This window comes from Ranitomeya imitator, chromosome 10 (genome assembly GCF_032444005.1).
Source record: "Ranitomeya imitator isolate aRanImi1 chromosome 10, aRanImi1.pri, whole genome shotgun sequence".
Taxonomy (NCBI): Eukaryota; Metazoa; Chordata; class Amphibia; order Anura; family Dendrobatidae; genus Ranitomeya; species Ranitomeya imitator.
The window spans coordinates 135,251,018-135,261,924 of NC_091291.1; the positions used below are offsets into that span (position 1 = coordinate 135,251,018).

At 49.5% G+C, this 10,907-nt stretch overlaps 1 protein-coding gene and 1 long non-coding RNA gene across 2 annotated transcripts in view; one reads left to right on the forward strand and one right to left on the reverse strand.

Annotated features, from left to right (window-relative positions):
• Positions 1-2,830, forward strand: part of LOC138651922 (carotenoid-cleaving dioxygenase, mitochondrial-like) — a 28,964-nt gene extending 26,134 nt beyond the window's left edge. The window contains exons 11-12 of the mRNA XM_069742539.1: positions 265-375; positions 1,771-2,830. Of these exons, the coding sequence (XP_069598640.1) occupies positions 265-375; positions 1,771-1,929 (270 nt within the window). The 3' untranslated portion in view covers positions 1,930-2,830. The remainder of the gene's footprint in view (positions 1-264; positions 376-1,770) is intronic.
• The window catches only part of LOC138652041 (uncharacterized), a 566,979-nt gene that overhangs the window by 75,497 nt on the left and 480,575 nt on the right, over positions 1-10,907 (reverse strand). The gene's annotated exons all lie outside the window — the stretch shown is intronic.

Sequence of the window (10,907 nt, forward strand, 5' to 3'; positions counted from 1 at the left end):
AACCGGAACATGTGAACACGGCACATAATGGGCACATGGTCTGTTCGTTAAAATCTTCAATAAACCGCCTACATGAAAAATGGAATAAGAGCTTAGATTTGCTACTGAGACTTCTTTACAGCCTATCCAGGTGTCTTCGGAGCCATTACTTTCCTACTTTCTTTATACCCTGCCCCTTCATAGAGTTTTATGAACATCATGTAATATTGTATAATCTTAAATATTTATTTTTCTGATTTACATGGATCTGGTGTTGGCTTACAGACTTGGCAGGAAGACGGCTTCTACCCCTCGGAGCCGGTGTTTGTCCCCAGCCCACATTCATGTGCCGAGGATGATGGGGTGATTCTCTCTGTCGTAGTCTCACCGCGGCCGGTAGGCACAGACCTGGTTCAGTTTATTAAGCGCGGGACCCAAGTATACACACTTGACACATAAATATGTCACGCAGAATGTGCCCTTAGGTTGGAATCACACGACTCATAATTCTCATTTTCGAGAGTATCGAATCGAAAAAGTTTGATCAGAGTGTCATCAGATTTTCTCACATGAGAGAATCCTATCACAACTGCAGAGAAGATGGAGATGATAATTTCTCCATCTTCTCCATGGTCTGTGTAAATCAGAGTGCAGTTCAATGTTTTACACGCACCCATAAACTTGCATTGGTGCGCATGGTCTGATTTGTGGAGCCACTCTTGTCCACCAGGGAGGCCAGCAATCCATGGCTGCTGTGCAGGAGCACAGAGAGCCGCTGCCTCCTACCTGCTGGTATCTGCATGCCGAGATCCACCCCAGGCTCGGCTCCCAGAGTCCCGCCCCAGGCTCGGCTCCCCGAGTCCCGCCCCAGGTTGGGCTCCCCGAGTCCCGCGCCAGGCTCGGCTCCCCGAGTCCCGCGCCAGGCTCGGCTCCCCGAGTCCCGCCCCAGGCTCGGCTCCCCGAGTCCCGCCCAAGGCTCGGCTCCCCGAGTTCCGCCCCAGGCTCGGCTCCCCGAGTCCCGCCCCAGGCACGGCTCCCCGAGTCCCGCCCCAGGCTCGGCTCCCCCGAGTCCCGCCCCAGGCTCGGCTCCCCGAGTCCCGCCCCAGGCTCGGCTCCCCGAGTCCCGCCCAAGGCTCGGCTCCCCGAGTTCCGCCCCAGGCTCGGCTCCCCGAGTCCCGCCCCAGGCACGGCTCCCCGAGTCCCGCCCCAGGCTCGGCTCCCCCGAGTCCCGCCCCAGGCTCGGCTCCCCGAGTTCCGCCCCAGGCTCGGCTCCCAGAGTCCCGCTCCAGGCTCGGCTTCCCGAGTCCCGCCCCAGGCTAGGCTCCCCGACATCTGCCCAAAACATGAGCACCAAACAGGACATTGCATTGTCTTGTATGTTGGGAAAGGGTTACATTTGTTCGTATGCCCAATTACATGCAGTGCCCTAGAATGTGATAAAACGGAAATTCCATGGTCCGGTTAGGCAAACCCTTTAGTGCAAAAAAGTAAATAATTCTACCTTTGGGAGCCGAACTTAAACGACTCTGTCAGCACAGATTGACTGTTCAAACAAAGTCCCGCCGCTGGTGGGAAAGGGTCGTTACATGTTTGGCCCCGCCGTGAAGCACCGAGTGCCTGTTATTGGTTTGAACCGTCATTCTGTGTTGGCAAGAGTCCCTTTAATGTCGAACTTCAGGAACAGAGGGCAGTAGAACGTATTCATTACCCTGCTACAAGCACCTAAGAAAGTTTGTCCTTGGTCCAGCAAATAACCTTTAACAATATGTATTTTTCATTATTTCTTTCTAGGACAAAACAACCTTTTTACTTATTCTAGATGCCAAAACCTTCAAAGAAATTGGTCGAGCAGAAGTTTCGGTTCAGATTCCTTGTGGCTTCCACGGGATCTTCGTGGCGCAAAATGAAGAAGCTCCATCAGCGAATGGCAGCAGCGAAGAAGACATGTAATACACAGGCGCAGGGATGATATGGCTTTTTGCACTGACTTAGCGCAATATATATTTTTTTTCTACGTTTACTTTAAAATGCCTAATTTATAATTCAGGCTTTCTGCTATGGAGCCGGGAGTTCTGAGCGCTTAGAGGACAGGAGATCAGAATGACGACATTCTTGACGTCTTTCCCGGATAATCGTAGACCAGTAAGCCTAACAACCTTATGTATGGGAGCAAGTGGCAGAAATGGGATTGCCAAAGCAGGTCTACTAAAGGACAAAAGTTGTCAAACTAACCTGAGTTTTTATAAAGAGGAAAACGTAAAAACCTAGGCAAGAGGCGCCTCTGGGGATAGGTGTTTTCAGACTTTGCAAAGACGTTTGACGCATATGCCAAATTGGTAAATGAAGGTCTACAAGCTTAGAAAGTAAAGAGAGCGGTGGTGAATGACTTCTCTGTATTGTCTCTGGTTATAAGTGGTGACCCCAAAGTTCAGTGCAGGGTCCTCACGTATTTATTAAATTATATAGAAGACGGGAAGTAATCGTGCACTCATTAATAAGAGCAAACATTTTAGGCAAACTCTTCCTGATAACTTAGTGGCTTTTCTATAATGTTTAAAATAAAACAAATCTATTATGGGAAAGAAATGTAATATGTGATTGAGAAGCCACACAAAAAATCCTGGACACGAGTTTTCTGACCGATGTCTGCTCCCGATCCTGCCTTCATCTCCCCTAAACAATGCAGCACTTGTTACGTCTGCGCACATCTCCTGCTGTTCTGTTTCCGACCCTCTGACAGATACAATGTAATGTAGCGTGATACAATCCCACACTATTTTCTACATTTCTATTTTCTTAATAAACACGACCTGTAACATTATTCACTTAATATAAAAATATCCCTTTTCTATGCAGATTGCGTCATTATTGGATTACTAGATGGTGGCCCGATTCTAACGCATCGGGTATTCTAGAATATGTATGTCCACGTAGTATATTGCCCAGCCACGTAGTATATTGCCCAGCCACGTAGTATATTGCCCAGCCACGTAGTATATTGCCCAGCCACGTAGTATATTGCCCAGCCACGTAGTATATTGCCCAGCCACGTAGTATATTGCACAACCACGTAGTATATTGCCCAGTCACGTAGTATATTGCACAGCCACGTAGTATATTGCCCAGCCACGTAGTTTATTGCCCAGCCACGTAGTATATTGCCCAGCCACATAGTATATTGCTCAGCCACGTAGTATATTGCCCAGCCACGTAGTATATTGCCCAGCCACGTAGTATATTGCCCAGCCACGTAGTATATTGCACAGCCACGTAGTATATTGCCCAGCCACGTAGTATATTGCCCAGCCAAGTAGTATATTGCCCAGTCACGTAGTATATTGCACGGCCACGTAGTATATTGCACAGCCACGTAGTATATTGCCCAGCCACGTAGTATATTGCACATCCCACGTAGTATATTGCCCAGCCACGTAGTATATTGCAGCCACGTAGTATATTGCCCAGCCACGTAGTATATTGCACATCCCACGTAGTATATTGCCCAGTCACGTAGTATATTGCCCAGCCACGTAGTATATTGCACAGCCCACATAGTATATTGCCCAGCCACGTAGTATATTGCCCAGCCACGTAGTAGTATATTGCACAGCCACGTAGTATGTTGACCAACCACGTAGTATATTGCACAGCCACGTAGTATATTGCACAGCCACGTAGTATATTGCCCAGTCACGTAGTATATTGCACATCCCACGTAGTATATTGCCCAGTCACGTAGTATATTGCACATCCCACGTAGTATATTGCACAGCCACGTAGTATATTGCCCAGTCACGTAGTATATTGCACAGCCACGTAGTATATTGCACAGCCACGTAGTATATTGCCCAGTCACGTAGTATATTGCACATCCCACGTAGTATATTGCACAGCCACGTAGTATATTGCCCAGTCACGTAGTATATTGCACAGCCACGTAGTATATTGCACAGCCACGTAGTATATTGCACATCCCACGTAGTATATTGCCCAGCCACGTAGTATATTGCAGCCACGTAGTATATTGCACAGAGCCACGTAGTATATTGGTCAGTCACGTAGTATCTTGCCCAGCCAGGTTTGTCACAGGTTAAAAAATAAAGAATAAACATATACTCACCTTTCCGAGGGCCCCTTGTAGTCCACGGCAGCTTCCGGTCCCAGGGTCGGTATGAGCGCAGGACCTGAGATGACGTCGCGGTCACATGACTGTGACGTGATGGCAGGTCCTACTCCCATCCCATCTTTGCCACCGGAACCTGCAACGGAAGATGGCGGCCGGCGCGAGCGACTACGGAGGGTGAGTATAGCAGGTTTTTTTTTTTAAATTATTTTTAACATTACATTTTTTACTATTGATGCCACATAGGCAGCGTCAATAGTAAAAAGTTGGGGACACACAGGGTTAATAGCGGCGGTAACGGAGTGCGTTACCCGCGGCATAACGCGGTCCATTACCGCCGGCATTAACCCTGTGTTAGCGGTGACCGGAGGGGAGTATGCGGGCAACAGGCACTGACTGCGGGGAGTAAGGAGCGGCCATTTTCTTCCGGATTGTGCCCGTCGCTGATTGGTCGCGGCAGCCATGACAGGCAGCTGGCGAGACCAATCAGCGAATGAATAACCGTGACAGAAGGACAGACAGACGGAAGTGACCCGTAGACAATTATATAGATTAAAATCTGTACTGAATTATTAATTTCTGCCTTGAAAATGTCACTGTATTTATGATAAGGAGTATTTTTCTTATTATACTTTGCCAGTATAGACACGTACACAGACCCTTAAAGGGGTATTCCCATCTCCATGCTATCCTAGCATGTAGTAGGCATAATAATAATGTTATCAAATACCTCCAATTAGAAATGTAGTATAGTTCTCCTGATAATTTATGTTGCTTACCCCATGTGCAGGGCATTGCAGTAGTATGGGTATCTATGATTACGACCACTCATACAGTGACAGAGGTTATTGGTCGTAACCATGAATCCATAAGCTATTGCAATGCCCAAAATTAAGTGCTCAGAGCAGAGCGCAGGATAAATGTGATCCCAAACATTATGTAAAATGTTCCCAATAAAAGCTTCACCTCAATCAACAAAAAAGCAAGTCCCCACTCAGGTCCATCATCTGTTAACGGAAATATAGGGGGCTTCCATGTTACTGGTAGTACAAAGACTCTGGAAAAGCTAAATGGCTCCTTACCCCCCAAAAGAAATTCAGAAAATTCTGCACTCCCAAATATAAATGCACCCCCTCCCTTCTGCGCTTTAACAGTGTACTTAAATCACATATATCGTCCACGTTCGGCATTTCTGTAGCGATGAGAGACCACCTAATTTACGGGTGCCTGTCTCCAGAAGCACGGGCTGGGCATAATGTACTGGTCACTACAACGTATTGGTCACTACAACGTATTGGTCACTACAACGGCGGTTTGCAATTTTCATTCAGCAACATTCACTGCTGCTTGTTTCTGGAAAACATCCATGGAGTCAAAATAGTCACTACACCTGTAAATAAATTCCCCAAGAGGTACAGATTCCCAAATGGGGTCACCGGGGGGGGGGGGGGGACTCTGCTCTTCTAGCAATTAGGGAAAATGAGTAAATAATCCCCCCCCCCCCCAATAAAAGCTAATGACAAACACATGGCCTAAGTGTAAAATCACATGTGGCATTTTTACTGTGGATTTCAGCAGAATATTTCTCAGTATGTGTGTGTATGTATATATATATATTATATATATATATATATATATATATATATATATATACACACACACACAAAGTACAGACCAAAAGTTTGGACACACCTTCTCATTTAAAGATTTTTCTGTATTTTCATGACTATGAAAATTGTAATTTCACACTGAAGGCATCAAAACTATGAATTAACACATGTGGAATTATATACTTAACAAAAAAGTGTGAAACAACTGAAAATATGTCTTATATTCCAGGTTCTTCAAAGTAGCCACCTTTTGCTTTGATAACAGCTTTGCGCACTCTTGGCATTCTCTTGATTAGCTTCAAGAGGTAGTCACCGGGAATGGTCTTCCAAAAATCTTGTTGGAGTTCCCAGAGATGCTTAGCACTTGTTGGCCCTTTTGCCTCCACTCTGCGGTCCTGCTCAGCCCAAACCATCTCCATTGGGTTCTGGTCTGGTGACTGTGGAGGCCAGGTCATCTGGCGTAGCACCCATCACTCTCCTTCTTGGTCAAATAGCCCTTACACAGCCTGGAGGTGTGTTTGGGGTCATTGTCCTGTTGAAAAATAAATGATGGTCCAACTAAACGCAAACCGGATGGAATAGCATGCCGCTGCAAGATGCTGTGGTAGCCATGCTGGTTCAGTATGCCTTCAATTTTGAATAAATCCCCAACAGTGTCACCAGCAAAGCCCCCCCACGATCACACCTCCTCCTCCATGCTTCACGGTGGGAACCAGGCATGTAGAGTCCATCCGTTCACCTTTTCTGTGTCGCACAAAGACACGGTGGTTGGAACCGAAGATCTCAAATTTGGACTCATCAGACAAAAGCACAGATTTCCACTGGTCTAATGTCCATTCCTTGTGTTCTTTAGCCAAAAGAAGTCTCTTCTGCTTGTTGCCTGTCCTTAGCAGTGGTTTCCTAGCAGCTATTTTACCATGAAGGCCGGCTGCACAAAGTCTCCTCTTAAGGCCAGGTTCACATTGCATTAAACAGCAGCCCGTTCAACACATACGTGAATGGGCTGCTGACGCAAGTGCCGACATTCTCCATCGCGCTAGCGCAGATAGAGCATCTGCTAGTTCTATCTGCGCTAGCAGGGACGGACCCGGAAACGCTGCAGCACATCCCTAGCGCACGCCCATTTTGGGCTTGCGCTAGCGATGCGTCTGATATAGGAATTAATGGCAGCCTTAACGGACTACGTTACTACGCGTTTATGCCACGGTGTAACGTAGTCTGTAACGGACACCCATAACGCAGTGTGAACCCAGCCTAACAGTTGTTGTAGAGATGTGTCTGCTGCTAGAACTCTGTGTGGCATTGACCTGGTCTCTAATCTGAGCTGCTGTTAACCTGCGATTTCTGAGGCTGGTGACTCGGATAAACTTATCCTCAGAAGCAGAGGTGACTCTTGGTCTTCCTTTCCTGGGGCGGTCCTCATGTGAGCCAGTTTCTTTGTAACGTTTGATGGTTTTTGCAACTGCAGTTGGGGACACTTTCAAAGTTTTCCCAATTTTTTGAACTGACTGACCTTCATTTCTTAAAGTAATGATGGCCACTTGTTTTTCGTTACTTAGCTGCTTTTTTCTCGCCATAATACAAATTCTAACAGTCTATTCAGTAGGACTATCAGCTGTGTATCCACCAGACTTTTGCTCAACAGAGAATGGGGTCCCAACCCCATTTATAAGGCAAGAAATCCCACCTATTAAACCTGACAGGGCACACCTGTGAAGTGAAAACCATTCCCGGTGACTACCTCTAGAAGCTCATCAAGAGAATGCCAAGAGTGTGCAAAGCAGTCATCAAAGCAAAAGGTGGCTACATTGAAGAACCTAGAATATAGGACATAATTTCAGTTGTTTCACACTTTTTTGTTGAGTATATAATTCCACATGTGTTAATTCATAGTTTTGATGCCTTCAGTGTGAATGTACAATTTTCATAGTCATGAAAATACAGATAAATATTTTAAATGAGAAGGTGTGTCCAAACTTTTGGTCTGTACTGAATACTTTTACAAGCCTATCAATTAATCTATCTATCTGCTATTTATTAGATACTAGATGGTGGCCCGATTCTAACGCATCGGGTATTCTAGAATATGTATGTATGTATATAGCACAGGCCACGTAGTATATAGCAGCCAACTAGTATATAACGCAGCCCACGCAGTATTTAGCAGTGTGGGCGCCATATCCCTGTTAAAAAAAAAAAATAAAAATAAAAAATAGTTATATACTCACCACCTAGGATCCAGCGAAACTCTGGTGATGCGCGCACGCTGCCGCCATCTTCCGTTCCCAGGATGCATTGCGAGACCACCAAGTCTTCTGGGTCATTTCGCAATGCATCTCTGGGAACGAAGATGGCGGCCGGCGCGAGCGCATCGTCGTACGACGGAAGGTGAGAATAACAGGTTTTTTATTAGTTTTAACATTACATCTTTTTACTATTGATGCTGCATAGGCAGCATCAATAGTAAAAAAGTTGGGGACACACAGGGTTAATAGCGGCGGTAACGGAGCACGGTACCCGCGGGCTGTTACCGCTGCCATCAACCCTGTGTGAGCGGTGTGTGGAGGGGATTAAGGAGCGGGCACCGGGCACTGACTGCAGGGGAGTAGGGGAGGGACTAATCGGACTGTGCCCGTCACTGATTGGTTGCTGCAGCCATGACAGGCAGCTGCCGAGACCAATCAGTGACGCGGGATTTCCGTTACGGAAGTTGCTGACAGAAAGACGGAAGTACCCCTTACACAAATTATATATATATACATATATACACACACATCCTGCTGTTATAGACAGATGTAAGAATTCACAGTATAACAATACAGAATAGCAAACTATAACAACAGAACCCGAGAGCAGACGGCCGCACACTGGCTAGGGCCGCAGTGATAACGCCGCACACAGAGCCGCAGTGATAACGCCGCACACAGAGCCGCAGTGATAACGCCGCACACAGAGCCGCAGTGATAACGCCGCACACAGGGCCGCAGTGATAACGCCGCACACAGAGCCGCAGTGATAACGCCGCACACAGAGCCGCAGTGATAACGCCGCACACAGAGCCGCAGTGATAACGCCGCACACAGAGCCGCAGTGATAACGCAGCACACAGGGCCGCAGTGATAACGCAGCACACAGGGCCGCAGTGATAACGCCGCACACAGAGCCGCAGTGATAACGCAGCACACAGGGCCGCAGTGATAACGCCGCACACAGAGCCGCAGTGATAACGCCGCACACAGAGCCGCAGTGATAACGCCGCACACAGAGCCGCAGTGATAACGCCGCACACAGAGCCGCAGTGATAACGCCGCACACAGAGCCGCAGTGATAACGCCGCACACAGAGCCGCAGTGATAACGCAGCACACAGAGCCGCAGTGATAACGCCGCACACAGAGCCGCAGTGATAACGCCGCACACAGAGCCGCAGTGATAACGCAGCACACAGAGCCGCAGTGATAACGCAGCACACAGGGCCGCAGTGATAACGCCGCACACAGAGCCGCAGTGATAACGCCGCACACAGAGCCGCAGTGATAACGCAGCACACAGAGCCGCAGTGATAACGCCGCACACAGAGCCGCAGTGATAACGCCGCACACAGAGCCGCAGTGATAACGCCGCACACAGAGCCGCAGTGATAACGCCGCACACAGGGCCGCAGTGATAACGCCGCACACAGAGCCGCAGTGATAACGCCGCACACAGAGCCGCAGTGATAACGCAGCACACAGGGCCGCAGTGATAACGCAGCACACAGGGCCGCAGTGATAACGCCGCACACAGAGCCGCAGTGATAACGCAGCACACAGGGCCGCAGTGATAACGCCGCACACAGAGCCGCAGTGATAACGCCGCACACAGAGCCGCAGTGATAACGCCGCACACAGAGCCGCAGTGATAACGCCGCACACAGAGCCGCAGTGATAACGCCGCACACAGAGCCGCAGTGATAACGCAGCACACAGAGCCGCAGTGATAACGCCGCACACAGAGCCGCAGTGATAACGCCGCACACAGAGCCGCAGTGATAACGCAGCACACAGAGCCGCAGTGATAACGCCGCACACAGAGCCGCAGTGATAACGCAGCACACAGAGCCGCAGTGATAACGCAGCACACAGAGCCGCAGTGATAACGCAGCACACAGGGCCGCAGTGATAACGCAGCACACAGGGCCGCAGTGATAACGCCGCACACAGAGCCGCAGTGATAACGCCGCACACAGAGCCGCAGTGATAACGCCGCACACAGAGCCGCAGTGATAACGCAGCACACAGAGCCGCAGTGATAACGCAGCACACAGGGCCGCAGTGATAACGCAGCACACAGGGCCGCAGTGATAACGCAGCACACAGAGCCGCAGTGATAACGCAGCACACAGAGCCGCAGTGATAACGCAGCACACAGAGCCGCAGTGATAACGCCGCACACAGAGCCGCAGTGATAACGCCGCACACAGAGCCGCAGTGATAACGCAGCACACAGGGCCGCAGTGATAACGCCGCACACAGAGCCGCAGTGATAACGCCGCACACAGAGCCGCAGTGATAACGCCGCACACAGAGCCGCAGTGATAACGCCGCACACAGAGCCGCAGTGATAACGCCGCACACAGAGCCGCAGTGATAACGCAGCACACAGAGCCGCAGTGATAACGCCGCACACAGAGCCGCAGTGATAACGCCGCACACAGAGCCGCAGTGATAACGCCGCACACAGAGCCGCAGTGATAACGCAGCACACAGAGCCGCAGTGATAACGCCGCACACAGAGCCGCAGTGATAACGCAGCACACAGAGCCGCAGTGATAACGCAGCACACAGAGCCGCAGTGATAACGCAGCACACAGAGCCGCAGTGATAACGCCGCACACAGGGCCGCAGTGATAACGCCGCACACAGAGCCGCAGTGATAACGCCGCACACAGAGCCGCAGTGATAACGCCGCACACAGAGCCGCAGTGATAACGCTGCCACACAGAGCCGCAGTGATAACGCCGCACACAGAGCCGCAGTGATAACGCCGCACACAGAGCCGCAGTGATAACGCCGCACACAGAGCCGCAGTGATAACGCAGCACACAGAGCCGCAGTGATAACGCAGCACACAGAGCCGCAGTGATAACGCTGCCACACAGAGCCGCAGTGATAACGCCGCACACAGGGCCGCAGTGATAACGCCGCACACAGAGCC